At 47.7% G+C, this 18882-nt stretch overlaps 1 protein-coding gene across 3 annotated transcripts in view; it reads right to left on the bottom strand.

Annotated features, from left to right (window-relative positions):
* Window positions 1-5155: 5155 nt before the first annotated feature.
* Window positions 5156-18882, bottom strand: part of Top3a (DNA topoisomerase III alpha) — a 38477-nt gene continuing 24750 nt past the window's right edge. For 2 of the 3 annotated variants that reach the window (XM_076936708.1, XM_034505257.2), the window contains 10 exons: window positions 18164-18246; window positions 16599-16806; window positions 15651-15836; window positions 15394-15523; window positions 13771-13884; window positions 13518-13683; window positions 11630-11773; window positions 9162-9284; window positions 7653-8341; window positions 5463-5781 (listed from right to left, as the gene is read on the bottom strand). In XM_076936708.1, the coding sequence (XP_076792823.1) occupies window positions 5603-5781; window positions 7653-8341; window positions 9162-9284; window positions 11630-11773; window positions 13518-13683; window positions 13771-13884; window positions 15394-15523; window positions 15651-15836; window positions 16599-16806; window positions 18164-18246 (2022 nt within the window). In that variant the 3' untranslated portion in view covers window positions 5463-5602. Of the gene's footprint in view, window positions 5782-7652; window positions 8342-9161; window positions 9285-11629; window positions 11774-13517; window positions 13684-13770; window positions 13885-15393; window positions 15524-15650; window positions 15837-16598; window positions 16807-18163; window positions 18247-18882 lie in introns of all 3 variants that reach the window. The other variant, XM_034505256.2, reaches the window with a different exon arrangement.

Raw genomic sequence — 18882 nt, 5'->3', positions numbered from 1 at the left:
CTCAGGGGCAGAACCTGCTCTTAGAATGAGGTCCTGGCTTTAGTCATCAGCAAAATTACCAGCAACTGAGCTCAGCAGTGGAAAGCTGGCCCATTGTCTGAAAATGAACAAAGGACTGGCAGGCCTGACATGATTTGCCTATCAGACTGTCACTATGATAGGGACACATTTGGCAGCTGCCATTAGAGTTGTTTTGAGAGATTTCCATCCAAGGAAAATGGGACTCATAGCTGTCCTGGTTAGGTTTTTTTGTTGTTGTTGGTTTTTTGTTGTGGTTGTTTTGCTAAGTTGGCACAGGTAGGGTCACCAGGGCTGAAGGGACCTCAAATTAAGAAAATGTCCCTATCAGACTGGCTTATGGGTGGGTCTGTGAGACATTTTCTTGGTTAATAATTGATGTGGACTGGTTCAGACCTCTGTGGGCAGTGCCAACCCTGGGCAGGTGGTCTTTGGTTGTACAAGAAAACAAAACAGCATCACATGGGGAGAAGCCAGTAAGCAGCTTCTCCATGGTCCCTGCTTCAGCTCCCACTGACTTCCTTGCATGATAGACTATAAGCTGTAAAATGGAATAATCTCTTTCCTCCCTAAGCTGCTTTTGGTTACAGTGTACATCACAACAGCAGAAAGCAAACTAGGACGGCGGCTTTGACAAATTACTCTCAGGGAAAGCCAAGTATGAATCAAAGGCAAATGTATTTAAAGGCAGAAAGGTAAAGGAAGAAGTGAGACAGGAGGGACAAGACCTATGAGTGCACACGGGACAGGAGTGTGGGTGTGCAGGTACAGGATTAGGGTGGCTTTCAAGTTACATCTCTAAACTGCTAAGAAATGTCCGTCCCGCTTCTGATGCTGCCCAGTGTGTAGCTGAGGTGCTCATCTTAGCAGCACATTGAATCAACGGATCAGCACGGCCCCTGCACAAAAGGATGACATGCAGATTCAAAGTGCCCCCATCCTGTCTCTTGGATTATACTCATGTCTGTAAATTAATCTGTGATAGAATGGAAAGCCTGGGAGTTCTAACAAAGGTTTTGAGGGTGCTATTAAGGCTTTGGGGAGCAGGCTGTCCTAGAGATTCAATGGGCTACATTACCCTGGCCCTAAATTAAGGCAAGTCTGCTTACTGCCCCAGTGTCTTCAGGGTATACACCTTGTCTCCACAGGCAATTTTGGTTTTATCAGTGCTGTCTGAAAATTTTCAATTCCATTAGCAGGGCCCACAAGCCAGATGCTGGTCTTCCCATCCTGCCTCAGGGTAACTACAGCAACACCTCAAACCACATACTCAGCAGAGCCAGCTACAATGGAACATGGCCAAAACTCTAGCACCCTGGAGGCTGAGGCAGGAGGACTAGGACTTCAGGATCATATTACATCATAAATACAAGCACAGCTATAAGACAAGGTGGGGGGAGGGGGAGGGAAAAGAACCACAAAAGTGTGGAAAACTAAAATGGTGCAGACACTGTAAACATTTCAAGTTAGCTAAAAGGGTTAACATTTCATTGCTATACATAAGTCCAAAATGGCTGAAATGTCATCCAGGAACCAGTGAATGCAAGTCACAGCAGCAGCAGCACACGCCAGAGTGACATGCAGCGTCCCTCTCATTCTCTTCAGTGCCCTGCAGTCTACTGTGGGTACAGAATTCTTAGAGGGGAGGGGGACAGACAAGATGTGCCAATGTCACAGGCCATGTATGTGTGGGATTGAAGACTCATGAGAGAACAGAAGAATGAGGTATCTCCCCCCACCTCCTGACTATTTGGACACCCTGTCCCCAAAGGATACATATGCCCTAAATTTCTCACAGGCTTGGAAGTCTGCATTAGATTGTAGCTTGAGCTCAAAGCCACATAAAACCAAGGCTGAAGGCTCAGCTGAGGCAGCATGACGGTGCAAATTCACGAAGTGCAACCTACCTTGTGTCTTGGATTATACTCATGTCTGTAAATTAATCTGTGATAGAAGGAAAAAACCGGGGATTTTATGAGGGTGCTCTCTTTGTGGTGCCACACCTCAACTTCTTTACATGACCCCTTCAGTCCTGGTACATCAACTGCAACTGAGGCTGCACCTTGACCAATGGCCTTCCTGTCGTCTCAGTGCCAAGCCTCAGTTGCTCTTCATGACCCCTTCATGCCTTCAAAACCAGTACCACCTGGGTGACTCTTAACATTACCAACTCCAGCTGCAGCTTCTATTCTTGACTCTAAAGTCAGAGCCACAGGGTCAAAGCTGCCAAGTTCTGCTGCTTGCTGGGGCTGGAACATGCCTTCCCTTATTCTATCACCAGCTTTCTGTTTTCCAACTCCCTCACTGCCCAAGCTTGGGTGTCCTGGAACTTGCTCTGTAGATCAACCTTGAACTCAAGAGATCTGTATAGCTCTGTCTCCTGGGATCAAAGGCATGGACCACTCCTGGACCTAAAAGCTTTCCTTCCTCTAGAAGTTGCTCTGTCCCAGGCTGGCCTTGAATTCAGAGATCTTGGCTTTATCACCTGGGGTTAAAGGCTTGTACTACCATGCTTGGACCTAAGCTTAGCTGGGTGGGATCTTGCCCCAAAGTCACCACTCTCTTAATCCTTGAACACAGGGTTTAGCTCCATTGCACTCCCTGGTGCCCATACATTTTGTATTTTGTTCTTTTTAAGCTTGCTACTCTTCATTAAAACACTCTTCAGAAGAGTGAACTTTAGTAACCACACAACAGAATTTATACCAGGCTGTTTTGAGACTTCATTTGTCTCTTCATATTAGCCCCCCAGCATACTTTCAGACAGTGACAAAACCCAGCCACACTCTTCAACAGAATATTACAAAAACAGTTTCTAGGCCGCTTATTAACATTCTTCTCCACTGAAACCTCTTGGGCCAGCAGGCCTACACAGTTCAAATCACCCTCAGCACCACCATCTTCTGTATTCCTACTAGGATGGCCCATTTAGCCCCACTTAAAGCATTCTGTGGCTTTCCAAATCTAAAGTCCTCAAATCCACAGTTTTCCAAACAAAAACAAGGTCAGGCCTACTGCAACAATACCCTACTCCTGGTACCAACTTCCATCTTAGTTACGGTTTTACTGTTATGAACAGATACCATGACAAGGCAACTCTTATAAAGGACAACGTTTAATTGGGGCTGGCTTACAGGTTCAGAGATTCAGTCCATTATCATCATGGCAGGAAACAAGACAGCACCCAGGCAGACATGGGGCTGGAGGAGCTGAGAGTTCTATATCTTGTTCCAAAGGCAAACCAATGAAGACTGGCATCCCATGTGGTTAGGAGGGTCTCATTGCCCACCCCCATAGTGACACACTTCCTCCAACAAGGACACACATCCTAGTAGTGCCACTCCCTGGGCCAAGCATGTACAAAACACCACACTGACCTAGAGGACTAGAGTTTGGTTCCTAGCACCCATATAGGGTGGCTTACAACTACCTGTAACTCCAGCTCCATGGACTTGGTGGCCTCCTCTGACCTTGGTGGGTACTTGCACACATGTAGCATACAGACACGCATAATGAAAAGATTCCTCCTATCCAGGACTTCTTCGTGGCCTTGGCATGTGACCCTAACAGGTGCGCCCCTGAACTCAGCCTCTGATGACATCCTTGATGGGCACGTAAGCTCCCACTCAACCTCCAGTGTCTGCACCTCTCTGTCCACCAGCACCCCTCCACCCACCAGCCCCCCTCTGCCCACCAGCGCTCCTCCATCTGGCAACCCCACTCCCATCCTCCCCTTTCTCCTCTCCCTGTCTTGCTCCCTCCCACTGCCCTTTTTCCTCACTAACACACATCCTCTCATATTCATTCAAGGACTTTACACAGTGAACCCAGGGACAATTATCACTGTCGTCCAACATCTGTTCCCTTGACAAGGCAGCTAACAGAGACCTCAACACTATCTGGGAATGTGTCCCCTTCCCTTGACCCATTCCAAACACAAATTGCTCTAGTCTGCCATTGCTAGACCCAACACTCTTCAGCCCCGAGTCCTGGCCTAGGCCTGGACAGCTGGCCTCCCCTCCAACTCCATCTCTCTTTCCCTCTGGTCCTCCAGGAAAACTAGCCACTTGCTATTTCGTTCAGGGTTTTTTTTTTTTTTTTTTTTTTTTTTTTTTTTTTTTTTTTTTTTTTTTTTTTTTTTTTTTTTTTTTTAAAGGAACAGCTGACCTTGGAATCCAGAACTTCTAATTGCAGGATCAACACACACCATTCTTGGCTGTCTCCTGTCTTGCGCTTACACTGAGACAATCCCCTGCCCAAGGTCAGTTGTTATCCTTGCCAGATTTGCTAGGAATGTCAAACTCTGTAGTTCTCACTTTCACCATTTTTTTTAAAGCATAAAAACAACTTCTTAAAAATCCAAGCAACATCAGACATGATGGTGCATGCCTTTAATTCCAGCAATCAGGAGGCTGTGGCAGAAGGATCTCTGAGTTTAAGACCAGACTGGTCTACAAAGAAGTCTAGAACAGCCAGGCAGAGGCCGGTGGATCTCTTGAGCTTGAGGCCAGCCTGGTCTATAAAGCAAGTTCCAGGACAGCCAGAGCTACACAGAGAAATCCTGTATCCTGTTTCAGAAGGAAAAAAAAAAAAAAAAAAAAAAAAAAAAAAAAAGAGTAATGACTCAATGTCAAGAAATCCTGTGAACATTACGCTAAGGGAAAGAAACGAGGCCCGGCAGGTACCTGAGGTTTCTATTGAAGTGATCTAACAGGTAAGGCCGGCTGTGAGTGGTGGACCACGGTAGACCCTAAATACAGGCTGCAAACAGCGCCCACTGAGCAGTGGTAGGAATATCCACTGGTGAAACCCTGCTGCCAGCCAGGCTGAGAGCTCCTGTCTCATCAAGGTTACTGCTCTGACCTGAAAACAACCCCAGCTGCTTCACCAGCTTGTAACCCAAAGAACAATTCACATTTTACTTCTTAAGTGTAGGACAAAGCTAGCACGACTGTCTACAAAATACACAGCCTCCTCTACAAAGGTCAGTGCCCTGAACCCGCCAGCTTCAAGAGACAAGCCACAGCAGGGAAGAACTGGGCAGGAGGGTGCAGAGATGGGCTGGGGAGAGTCCCAAGAAGAGGTCCCTTGGCCTTCACCGGCTCCTGCTGGCATCCCCAGACGTAACCAGAAGACATGGATGGATTTGTTTTATTAAGGCACATGAGCTACGGGTGTCCTAGATGGAGCAGGAGCAGAAGCTCTGCGGATACAGAAGCTTGCCACTTCTCCAACAGCTGTGTGGCTGGCGGGGAGCAGTTCCTGCTCCTCACCTGGCAGGCAGTGGCCATGGTCGGGGCTCAAAAGGCCACCCGAGGTCAGTCCTGCTTACCATGCTGACAGCTCATCTTCTCATGTTCCTTCAGTGCAGCAGCCAGAGTCATTCCTGAGCCACAGACAGAGCAGCAGCAGGCAGCAGAGTCAGCCAGATTTTCCAGTCATGCCTGGTCTTTGTAATCCTCAACACAGGAAGGCCAACTCTAAAACCCAGTACCTCCCTAGGTTTCCAGGACAGTGGACAGCACCTGATCCCAGTTAGTTCATTCCTGGTCTAGGCAATGAACTTCCCCCACCTCTCCTGCCATCATCTGTTCTGAGGACAAAAGGGCCGGGTGTGTCCAGGCTGGTGGCAGAGGCTACACTTTCGAGGCTTTTTTACTGTAGACCCTGCATCTAAGGAACCAGCTCTTTGTCTTTTGCTTGCAGCCTCTGGTCTCTGGGCTTTCCCTCTGCCTCCTGGCCATGCTGGGGCTGCAAAACTCCCTGTGGGAGGAAGACAGGAAAGATGTGTTCACAACTGATACGATCAAGTAGCAAGAACCAGGTTCAATGCCCAGTGTGGTGGTGCATGCCTACAATGCTAATACCTAAGGGGCAGAAGGGTAGCCCACAGTCAGCCTGGGCTACATGAGACTATGTCTCAAAACAAAACCAAAATCAAAAGATACAATGGTGAGTAGAGGTGTCCACTTTTACAAGGCAGGTGAACCCATGGGCCAGACTCCCTCTGCTTTGTGAAGGTCAGCTTTTTGTCAAGGACATGATGTACTTACCATCTGCTAATTGCTCCTTCTTTTTTTTTTTTTTTTTTTTTTTGGGGGGGGGGGGGTGTTTCTCTGTGTAGCTCTGGCTATCCTGGAACTCACTTTGTAGACCAGGCTGGCCTCGAACTCAGAAATCCACCTGTGCTTCTTCTTTTTAAACTATTTTACTTTTACTCATGTGTATGTATGTAAGCTTATATGAGTGCAAGTGTCTGCAGAAGAGGATACTGGACTCTCTGGAGCTAGAGTTACAGGTGTTTGGTTGTGATCCACCTGGGTGCTGGAACTGAACTCAGGTCCCTCTGAAGAGCAGCAAGTATTCTTAAACAACTGAGCTATCGCTCCAGCCCTGCTTTCTTATTTTAAAGAAACTCAAGTTCTTAGAGACACTGTTGTGATAAGGCGGCAGTGGCAATTGTCTATAGACCCTCCCTACACAGCAGAAACTCAAGCATACAGTAGTGGACGGGAGTCTGCGATCAACAGTCAGCTCCCCAACTTTACCTTGCCTGCAAGAAACCCCCAGCACTTAAACCTTCTAGTTTATAAACAGACCTCAGTGCTGGCTGCCCTGTCACTGAGGTTAATTTGTCATCTGGCTTGAAGGTCATACGTCACTTATGGTGACCCTAGAAAGTCGCAACTGTGTACAAGGCCAGGCAAAAGAAGCTCTGTCTGGCGGCCAAAAGTCCTGTGCTTTTCCCCAAGCCTTCCAGTACTTCTTACATCTGGAGACACAAATATAAGAATCATATGAAGTCAGCAATAGGGCACATGCCTGTTACTCTGGTACTCAGGAGGCTGAGGTAGAAGGTTTGCAAGTTTGAGGTCAGTCTGGGCTATATACATAACTGGCCTCAAAATGTGCACCCCAGACACAAATAAATAAGTAAACAAATACAAAAATCCTAGTCAGAAACTAACCTGGCTCCTTTATGAAACAGGAGTCTTGTGAAATAGTGGTAGGTAGCATCTTATTGCTGAGGAGACTGAGGCTGATGGCTCAGCCAACCGAGACGGAAAAGACCTGCTTAGCTTTTGGCTACATGAGGTAGTTTGTTTACTGCTGTGCACTGCAGTGGCAAGGACCCATGTGATCCAATGTCTGGGTGCCAGTCCTTGTAACATTCATTCCTGAGGCACTGGTCAGGTTCTATAGCTCTGGACACATCTACACATCTTCACAGTCAGTGTGCCATTAGATAAACTGAGGCTGATGTCAAGGCGCTAGCAAGGGTGACAGTCTGCAGGGGAGAAGATGGTTATTCCTACCTTGGGTCCTGTCACTGTGATAGCAAACAAAGCCCTTCACTGGCCTGAGCCTCACCTCACTTGTAAAACTGTGATGTAATGCAGATTAAAGATGCCTGATGTAGAATGTGTATTTGTCACAGTGCTGGGCACAGCAACTACTCTTTGATGTGACCCCAAGGCCCCATGGGTCTTATCGTACTAAACAATGAAGAAACAGAGGCAAGTCATGCCCTGCAGATCCCCCACTGCACTGATCTGCCTTCCCTCCTTGTCTGGTCTCTGCACTGGTAGCCACTGTGAAAACCTATGTAGAGATCCCCTGGCCTGCTGCCTCACCTGGGGCCACGTTCTCATCCACCCACTGAAAGAAGCCACACTGCTGCTCTCGTGGCTTGGCACAGGTGTGGAACTGGCGTCCTTTGTTGGGTCCATCCTTTTGTACAGTCCGTGTGACAGCAGGCTGCCCGCATAGGCAGGATGTACCTCCATCACTGTCACCACCAAGGCTGCCAAACCCATCCATGTGGCTGCCTAAGCCTGATGTGCATCCTACAGAGTTTCCTGGAGGTCTCGGTGCAGAGGTGGGGGGCCCTCCTCCAGTGGGATGGCTGCCGTCAGCCCACAGGAAGAAGCTGCAATTGCCACCACTGCACTTATAGAAGTGCCGGCCCTGGTTGGGGCCCTGCTTGCGGACAGTGAGCAGTACAGCCTCCTGGCCACAATTGCAGGTCACAGAGTTGCTTTCACCAGCAGCAGTGGGTGGTAGCAAGGTTTGGGCCACTGCCTTTGAAGGTCCAGTATGTCTGTTAACCAGAGGTTGAGACAGGCTATGCTGACTGCTGTCCATCCTGTTGAGGGCCTGGCTGGCCTGCAGGTGGCCAGAGGGCTGGCTCGCCCGTGGGGGAGCCTGTGAAAATCGCAGGCTGAAGATTTCCTTCAAAGTCTCGTCACATCCACCGATGCAGCCGACAAACTCCAGGGGCATAGTTGGGGGAAGGCTACCTCGCTTAAACTTCAGCTTCAACCTAGTGAGCCAAGATGAGACAAGATGTGGTGCACAGTGGTGGCCAGCCTCGGCCTCCCTGCTTATCCCAGGAAGCCCATTCAGAGTACAGATCAGAAGCATACAGATCAACTCTCAGACTCTAACCCACCCAAATACAGGCACCTCTGGAAAGGCCTACTTCTCTACGTCACTGCCCCTCAGGGCTCTGGGGTTCTTTCAAGGTAAGGAAGTCAAGATGGGTAGGGATGCGTCTGGTCTATCTGCATGATTCCACAGGTGCTCACTGGAGAGCTTCCCAGAAGCAGTGAAACGTGTGATGGTTCAGGGAAGCGCAGGACAGAGATGGCTGTGCTCACATGCCCACATGAAAAGCAACATTATTCTCTTCAGTGGTGATGCTGTCTATCTGCTTTGGAAAGTAAGTGTTTTGTCCTATATATATCATTTTAAAAAATATGTTAGTAAGAAATGCATATGCCAAGCTGGGCACCATGGAACATCTTTTCCCAACACTCAGGAGGCAGAGGCAGCCAGGTCTCTGTGAGTTCCACAGAGGCTGAGAACAGCATTCCCTAGAGCAGTGGTCTTCAACCTTCCTAACACTGTGACCTCTTAATACATTCCCTCAAATGCGGTGACCCCAACCAGGACATTATTTTCATTGCTACTTTATAACTGTAATTCTGCTATTGTTATGGACTGTAATGTAAATATTTTTGGAGACAGAAGCTTGCCAAAGGGGTCATGACCCACAGGTTGAGAACTACTGCCCTAGACACTCTCTGGGTTTCAATGAGGACAGGAAACAGTTCTGCATGCCCCAGAGACATCCAGCTCACCTGTACACAGGGGATGGCTGACAAACCGAACACACACTGTTGTCCCTGCTGGCTTCCAACACAGAGTCAGGAAACCACACAGCTGTCCGACATTCTGGGAACCCTGTGCAGCTAAGGTAGAACCTGGACAACAGAGTGGACAGGTCAAACTCAGGAATCTGGAGGCACACTGATTACAACCACTTGCCAGCAAGAGTCTTTTTCATTTTCTTGATTTTCTAAGTCGGGGTCTCACTGTGAAGCCTTGGCTGGCCTGAAACTTGCTATATAGACCAAGTTAGCCTGATCATAGGGATATATCTGCCTCTGCCTCCTGAGTGCTGGAATTATAGGTGTGTGCCACTAGATCCCACCCTAAGAAAATACTGCTTGGCTTACACTTGGAACATATTTGATTGAATATCCTGACACGGAATAATTAAAAACCCTTCTTGCATGCCTCTCATGTCCCTAAAAATTGCATCTATAGATGTGTGTTCCTGGTACATGCCTTTGATCTCAGCACTTGGGAGGCAGAGGCAGGCAAATCTCTGTGAGTTCAAGGCCAGCCTAGTCTAGAGATTAAGTTCTAGGACAGCCAAGGTTACATAGAGAAACCCTGTCTCAAGGGAAAAACATGTAACTATTGCTGACTCTACTTAGGCTGCCTCCCCAGCCCCCCAGTGGCTAGCTGTGGTGTTTCTCCAGCAACATAAAGCTAAGGAAGATTTAACAAGTATGAGGCAGGCCTGGGCTACATACTGAGTTTCAGGTTACCTTGAGCTACAGAGTGAATGAGACCCTGTTTCAAAAACAAACAAAACAGCACCGACTAAGGTGAAGCCACTGTGCATACACAGTATTGTGTTTCATCTTGCCCTCTAAAGACTGCCACTCCCGCCCGCCCGCCCGCCCGGTGTGGTAATGCATGCTTCTACTACAGGTACGTGGGAAGTAAAGGCAGGAAGACTTAGAGCTCAAGGTTAGCTTAGACTACATAAGCAAGACCCTGGATCAAAACAGACAGACAGACAGACAGACAGACAGACAGACAGACAGACACCAACTCTGGATTGGGACTAGGTAGAAGAAAGCTGCCAAGTATATGAGGCTCTGGGTTCTACTCCTATACTTCAAATAACAAAAATGAAGACAGACAAACAGCAAAAAGCCCTGGGGCTAGAGATCTGGCTCTGTGGTTAGGAACACTACCCATTCTTGCAGAGGACTCAAGTTTGGTTCCCAGCACTCAAACCAGATAGTTTACAATCAGCTGTAGCTCCAGTTCTAGGAGATCCAAACTCTCTTCTGGACCCTGCAGGCATCTGCATGCTTACAGTGCACATACAGACAAATGGGCTCACACACATAAAACTGTTTTTTTGTTGTTGTTGTTGGTAGTGGTTTTGTTTTTTGAGACAGGGTTTCTCTGTGTAGCCCTGGCTGTCCTGAAACTCACTCTGTAGACCAGGCTGGCCTCAAACTCAGAAATCCGCCTGCCTCTGCCTCCCAAGTGCTGGGATTAAAGGCGTGCACCACCACTTCCCAGCACATAAAACTGGTTTAAAAAAAATCCCACTTATAATGCAGTGAAGTAGTGAAGTAGACATAACCCTTAGGGGAGAGGAAAAATTATCTTATTTTATGTGTCTGGTGCCCTTGGAGGTCAGAAGGCATTGGATTCCTAGGAACTAGAGTTATATGGTTTCGAGATGCTTGTAGGTGCTGGGAACCAAACTTGGGTCCTTTGCAAGAGCATCCAGTACTCTTTACTACTGAGCCATCACTCTAGCTTGCCTCCTTTTCATGGAATATAAATTCCCATAGCACTCGGCACCCAAATGCTACCTTGCTACCCTCTCCGGGTCTGCTGAGAGCAGGCCTGCTTCTGAATAATACTATGGGCATGGTCTGACATGGCCTTCAGAGCTAGGGGCTGTTGGGCCTTGGATGAGGTAACTCCATTTAACCTGCCACCTTCGGTCATGTAATACACAGGTAGAGGGCGTGATTAACAAGTCTCCACCTCCAGAGATTTAAATATTAATGAGTCATCTAAAGGCCAGGGGCGTAGCTAATTAAGTTATTCCCTCCCCTTTTTCCCTTCCCTATAAAATTAGGCTCCCCTGGCCTTTGGTGGGGGGATGCTCGTACCAGCTACATCCATTTACCATGCCATGAACAATAAAAGCTTTGGAAAACCGGACTCCACGTGTCACCTGATCTGCCTGATCTGCCACCGCCAGGTTCCCAGCCTTTGGAAACTTGAGCCGCCCACCTCCAGCCCGCAGCAGCTGCACCAATGTGGGACCCTCCGCTGGCGGCGTGGGAAGCCCGCCCAGGACCCTGATGCCCAGGACCCTGATGCCAGACCGCCGTGGGTCTTGGCTACCGGACTCCCTCCTCCCCCCACCCGAGAGATTTCTTCCCCACAAGGGGCCATCCCAGTATATACTCGGGAGCAGCTAAGAGGAGAGCCAGACACTAACCCACCACTCTTCTTGGTCTTGAGGACCATATCCTTGTTACACTGTGGGCACTTCCGAACAGGCTCTGGCAAGGCTGGGTAGATCTCTTCTTGCTGGGCTACCTCTGTCCTTTCTCCTAAGTACTGAGATAAGGCCTCATCCAACCTGAAGAAAAAGCAGATACACAAACGAGTTTCATTAAAAAAGGCCTTTATAGCACTCTTAGGTGTCCACAATACACACGAGACTGGAACCAGTTGGTTAGGGAGCCATAGGCTGATGCAAGAAGCAGAGGGCAAAAAGGACACAGAGCTCTCTATCGCAGCGCCCCTGGTCCAGGCTCTGAGTGTGGCGGCAGCCCTAGGCTCACACAAATGCTACACATTTAGCAATGTCTGTCTATGTAATTCTGCTACAGGGTAGTCTCAGGGATTAAAAAACCCAAACTTGGGTTGGCCCAAAGGTTCAGTGGGTAAATGTGCAAGCTTGACAACCCAGGTTGAATTGTTGGAACATCTACAGTGGAAGAAGAAAACTGTCTTCTAAATATTGTCCCCTGGCCTGCGTATATTTGCCTTGGCATGTATACACTCACACTGAACACACACGCATGAGCACATACACCTCCCTTCCCCTTCCTCCCTCCCCCCTCCCCGCACACACACACAAAACCAAAAGAACCCAAGTGGTATTTCCTGCCATCCATATAATAATAGCCATACAGAACATTGACTCTACACATCGAGAAGTTGCCCATGCACACCAGCTGGGTGTGGTCCTGCCACTGCCTGGAGTGAGACCCTAGACTGAGAGAGAGCTCCGTGACCAAGACTGTTCCCCTTTCACACACTAGCTGCAGACCTCAGGATGTGACCTGTGCTTCTGACCACAAAGGAGACTTTGGGGGGGGGGGCTCACATAACTCAGAATAGCCAGACAGGAGAGATGCAAAGGGCAGGCGCACGAGCTTTCCAGGTGTCTTCAGGTACTCAGCTACTTAAAAACTTAGAACACAGTTAATATGATATCTTCAATACTTAGACACAACTGGTAAATTGTGAGCCACTGGTGACCAATTTAATCTTCAGTACCACCCTAGAGTAGCTAATGTACTGCCTGCTAGCCTTACGGCAGTTTCTCCTGGGAACTAATCTTGTGCTTTCCATCAGTCAAGTGACTGGCAAACAAAGATATCACCACTATAGAGACTTCAAATGAGCCTGGAAAGCAAACTAAATATGTTTCTATGCTAATGAATCAGAGCATCAGGGTTAGAAAACACCCCCCCCCTTTTTTTTTGAGACTGGGTCTCATTTTGTAACCCAGGATATCTTTGAATTTACAGCAATCTTCTTTCCTGTGTCACCTAAGTGCTAGGATGACACACAGGAGCCACATCATCTTTGGCTTGAAATGTATTATTTCTAACAAAACACATACTCTTGTTTGCTAACTGGTCACCTCCAAATGCTCCAGAGAATGAACAGATTCCACACCAGAACCTGGACTAACTGATTTAAAGGATAGCTGCCTACCAAGGCAGAATTAGAATAAAAAGGAGAAAACAGCACTTCTCAAGCTCAGACCCACTAGAGCCAGTTTTTCTAGAAAGGAATAAACTGAACCCAGTAGGGAAAATCCAAGGAACAGTGCCTGTATAGCTAGCCCCTCCCCAGGGGCTCTCAGTTCTGGGGGGTATTGTGGCATCCTCCTTAGGGGCTCTCAGTTCTGGGGGGTACTGTGGCATCCTCCTTAGGGGCTCTCAGTTCTGGGGGGGTACTGTGGCATCCTCCTTAGGGGCTCTCAGTTCTGGGGGGGTACTGTGGCATCCTCCCCAGGGGCTCTCAGTTCTGTGGCATGGCTGGGAGCTACAGAATACCAGCACCGGGGAGCAGGGTCTGGCACTCACTTCGCTGCCTTCGCCACTGCTTCAATGAAAACCTGCTTGTATTTCTGCACTTGCTGCCTTAGAACCTGAAACTTATCCTTCTTGCCCTCACAGATCAGCTTGAGATCAGCTTCCAGCTCGGCACGGAGGTCAGGCTTGGACATCTCATAACCCATGGAATCGTAACCTGCAGGGAAAGGGCAGTGCTATGAGAAACAGGAACCTGGGACACCTTGGCCTCCCCACTGTCCACTCCAATTCCCTAGTGCTTTACCTTCCACAAGTCCCATGCCTAGGTGCCCCGGCAGAAACCGCTTGTCTGAGGTGAGTCCCACATACATCCGGGCTTTGATGGTCTCAATGTGCTCTGCGTGAGTTGCATCAGTACCTAGAAACCATTTCCCTATCATTATCATTATCATCATCATCATCATCACCACCACCACCATCTAGTATAGCCCCAGGTGGCCTTGAACATGCTGTGTAGCCATGTTGTCCTTGAATTCTGAATCCTACTCTACCTCCCAACTGATGGAATTGCAGGTGTTGGCCACCAAGTTCATCTCATATTCCCATTATTCTGCAGTGATACAGACCACAGCACCAGCACGGCCTGTGGATCTCATTGACCATGGGGACTTCTTATGCCTGGGCAGTTTATGCAGGTAAGATCTCCTACTCACATCTGACTTATGCTAGCAGTCTCAGAGGCGCCTTGATTTTCCCCCTCCTAACATCTGAGGGCTCACAACTGCTAATTCCAGCTCCTGATCCAAATCCTTCTTCTTCCCTGTGTCAGACTATCCTGAGTGGCCCGGCCCGTGGACCACCTGTAACATCCACACTTCTCCAATTTTGCTTTCTTTGTCCACCTCTGTTCAAAAGCTGTGGCCCAGGGAGCTTTTCAGTGCAGCTGCACTGCTAGGGAGACACAAACCAAAATTCACAATGGAATGCTATACCACATCTGGCTTATTTTGATTTTAAGTCTCTGCGTGGGTATGTGCATATGGGTGTAGGTGCTTGTGAAGGGGACATCAGATCTCCTGGAGCTGGAGTTACAGGCAGCCATGAGCCATCTAACATGGGAGCAAGAACAGAACTCAAGCCCTTTGCAAGAGCAGGAAACTCTCTTAACTGCTGAGCCATCTCTCCAGCCCCTGGAATTGCACATTTTACTATTTTTGAGGCAGGGTCTTGCTCTGTATGCAAGGATAAACTTGAACTTTTGATCTGCTTGCCTTCTCACCCTCCTAAGTGCCGGGATTATATCCCATGCTACCATACTAGCTAGGTTCCCAGGCCTTTTGAGTTTTATATTGAGACAGGGACTTCCTCAGCTGCCAGTCTGGCCTTAAAACTTTTAACCTTTTAGCCTCAGCTCTTATTTGGTCTTAATCAAAATGAACAACCAATCCAAAGACCATAAGGTGCCCTTCAACTGAGTCTTGAGTCATAATAAACACCTATATCATTACACACATGGTACAGTGTTGGGTTCTTCAGGAGCACTGGAAGGGCTGAGGTCCCCTGGGCCCAGTATTAAGAGTGCTTGCCTAGTTTGGTTCTACCTCTAGCACTGTAAAAGCAAATTTACAAAGCACATTAGCCATGGAGTTATCTGGACTGGATATTAATAGTGTACATGCTCTGTGACCTTAGATAAGTTCTTAACCTGTGCAGGTCTGACCGCAAGGTTTTTTCTTTTTTGAGTCGGGATTTGGGATGGAATTAGAGGGCCTTGTGTATGGTAGGCAAGTGTGCTGCCACTTATGTACACTCCAGGCCCTTCACTGAAAGAAGGAATAGGGAGAGGAATATAATGCCTTCCCTGAGAGGAGGTCATGCCTGGCCTACAACATGCCCAAGAGACAAGATCCCCACAGAAGATACTGACCGATACCATGTTTCTCCATGAGGGCGATGAGGTCAGCTTCAGTAAGCAGTTGGGGTGGGCTAGTTTCCCCATCCACCATTTCCACAGTGCTGGGCTGAAAGCGGAAGCCTTGCTCATAGACAGGCAGGAGCTACAGGGGGAGCATGTGTGGGATTCAGATTGGTTGTTCTCACACTCAGTTCAGTCCTGCTCCATCAGAAGTCACAGGCTGGAGCACAACTGTGGTCCCTCTCCCTGGTGGGCCACCCCCTTATCACCTTGTCACTCCAGTGATCATACGGATACACATCTAGGTAGTTACGGGCCAGAATTATGAGGCCGTGGGCTACAAAGCGCTCCTGGGCAATGTCAATCTCCACGGTAGTCTCTTGCCCCTGAGCATCCTGAGAGCAGCAAGCCAGGAAATGGCGAACAATGAACTCGTACAGTCGCCGATCGTCTCCCTGAAGAAAACACACTGTGAGCGGCAAGTCTGCACAGAATAGAACCCATGGTTCCTCGAGCTTTGCAACAACGTGTGAGTGAGAGTCCTTGAGAAGCTACGCCCCTGGTGCCTTTTTTGTTTTTTTTAAAGAAGGGGTCTCACAGAGCTCTACTAGAACAGAAGTCTACCTGCCTCTGCTTCCTGAGTGTCGGGGTAAAGGGAGTGGGCCACAGTGCAAAATTCACAACTCTGACCAGGGAGAGCGAGGCGAAAACAAAAGAAATTAGCAAGATACTTTCTAAATACAGATAACACTGAATGAAAGCCTGGGGCTACCTTCATGCTCGCACAAGCAGTGATTTGCTGGGGTAATACTCCATCAGTCAGGTAGGCAAGGATTTAGTGAGGCTCACCCTATCACATCCTTGAATTCTGACCTCTGCATAGGCATGCCCACAATGAATAAAACATAATAAAAACAACTACGGCTAGAGGTGGCGGTGCACACTTTTAATCCCAGCACTTGGGAAGCAGAGACAGGGGGATCTCTGAGTTTGAGGCCAGCCTCATCTACACAGTGAAACTTTGTCTTAACACAAAGGTTGGAAAAATTTAAAACATAAAAACAGATTCACTGAAGGCTTTCCTTCACTCCCCTCTTGAAATAAAAGCCATTTGGTATCACTGTTTCCAAATACCAAAACAGACAGAGCCAAGTCAGGCCTCACCACCTGTCCTGCACCTGTGTGCTCCAGCAAGGTTCACACTCAGAAGAACCAACCTGCAAGCTGCTGGTGTATTTGGTGGGGTGAATGGGAGGGTGAGCTTGATCAGATTTGCTCCCATTTCGTGGAGTGGGGCCACCTCGCTCTAGAATGTTCTGAGCAAAAGCCCCCCAGTGTGGATCCAGAGTCTGCTGTTCCACCAATGCAACCAGGTTTAAGTCTTTGGGGAAGATGTTTGTTTCTGTCCGGGGGTAGCTGATGTACCTAAGAGAAAGGTACCAACAGGGCACTGTTAGGCTTTTTCATTGTTTTGTAACCAATGGAAGTTGTAGTCACTCAACTGACACTGCCAGTATAACTGTAACCACCTAAGCTAAGACAGGGTAGTTGGAGATAGGGCCCCTCATGGGTGAGAAGCACCAGGCTTTCCTGCTAGGACATTCTGGGAACCAAGACAAGAGAGCAAAAGCATACTATAAGACAAAGGGCTAGGACTCAGCAGTTCCTTTGGCTGAAGGCATACCACTGGCTCCTTATAGCAATCAGTCTGACAGAAAGACCCTGGGTTGTGTAAGCCTCAACGGACTTGACTGTTCTAATAGCACATTCTTCTATAATTTTTTAAAATTAACTTTATTATTTATCTGTTTTAGTATATATATATCTGTGTATTACCAGTGTGTCTGGTGCTTTCAGAAGTCAGCACTGGATTCCCTGAATTAGAGTTAGAGACAGTTTTAAGCCACTATATGGATGTTGGAATTGAATCTAGGTCTTCTGCAAGAGTAGAAAGTACTTTTAACCACTGAGACATCTCTCCAGCCCCTCTGTAACTTTTCTTAAAGCAGATAAAGAATAGTGTTACCCCAGTGTTAGAAAGATGGTTCAAAGCACTGGCTGTTCTTCCAGAGGACCAGGTTTGGTTCCCAACATCCACAAGGAAGCTCACAACTATTTCTAATTCCAATTCCAGGAGATCCAACACCTTCTTCTGACCTCTGTTGGCACCACACACAAACACAGTGCACAGACATACATGCAGGAAAAATCCATACACATAAAATAAAAATAAACCAAAGAAACAAAAAACAAAACCAAACCCCCAAAACAGCATTGCCCAGTATGGCCCAGTGGTGTTGTGTCTCGCATCCTAGCATGTGTGATGGATACCTTGGGTTTAATCCTTAGTGTTAAAAAAGAAAGGAAAAACCCTGAATAGTTCTTGTCATTCATATATATATATCCTCAAAATCTACTATGTACTTTATACTTACAAAAAGTCTCATTTTGGACAAGTCACCTGTCATGTTCTCAAACAGTGGTAAGGACACTTCACTGTAGCTACTCACTGACCACAGCATAGGAAGATTCTGACAGGCAAAACAAACAAACAAACAAAAAAACAAAAAGCAAAACAAAACAAAAAAAACCCAAACCTTAAACGTGCTGCCTGATGGCTGACACTTGGTAAGACCCAGGAGAATTGCTGAGGGGTCAAGAGTAGGATTTAGCACAATGGGAGTGTGCATACCTACTGTGTGCAAGACCCTGGAGTACATCCCCAGCATGGAGGACAGGGAAGGGAGTGATTTCAGATTGCTCTGTGAGCGCCTATATTTACCCTTGTGTATAGAGCTTTTCTGCAATCCTCATGGTTTCTTTGGCATTTATTCTCAATTTCCGAGACGCCAGTTTCTCTAGCTCCTGTCAACAGAGACAGAGGATGAAGCTTCTTGTGAATCAGAGCACAACACAAGCACCAAATTCATCTTCAGGCAGGTCTGGCCCTGTGACTTCAATTATAATCATCATGTCAAGGGAGAGAGACTGCCCAAGGGAAGGTTCCTGGGTCTGCCAGGAGGATCTCAACTAGTGGGGTTGTTGTTTAAAATGTACTTTTAATCAAAACAAAACAAACCAACCAAAACAAGAAAAAAAAAAAAATAAGAGCACAAAGGTGCTTGAGAGACAGAGACAGGAAGACCTCTGTGAGATCTAGTGAAGAGCTCTATGATCTGGGTTGGCCTCATCCATGCGAGTTCCAGACCAGCCAGAGCTACAGAGTAAAATCCTGTCTCAAAAAACTACAAAAACATGAATAAAAAAAATTTTTTCCCCATTGGTTTGAGACACAGCCTCATATAGTCCATGCTATCCTTGAACTCATGACTCTCCTGCCTCTACATTCCAAATGCTGCCATCAGCAGCATCCATTGCTCTCACTTCCTAAGAAGGTGAGGGAGGTTCTTCAAGACAGTGTGCAGCGGCTGACACTTGTCCAAGATTCGCTGGTTCACAGCTCAATGCTGAGATAGTGTATTCTTCAAGACAAGAGCTTTG

Source organism: Arvicanthis niloticus, chromosome 6 (assembly GCF_011762505.2).
Source record: "Arvicanthis niloticus isolate mArvNil1 chromosome 6, mArvNil1.pat.X, whole genome shotgun sequence".
In the NCBI taxonomy this organism is placed as follows: Eukaryota; Metazoa; Chordata; class Mammalia; order Rodentia; family Muridae; genus Arvicanthis; species Arvicanthis niloticus.
The sequence above is the reverse complement of the archived record's forward strand: the minus strand, read 5'-3'. Positions and strand labels throughout refer to the sequence as shown.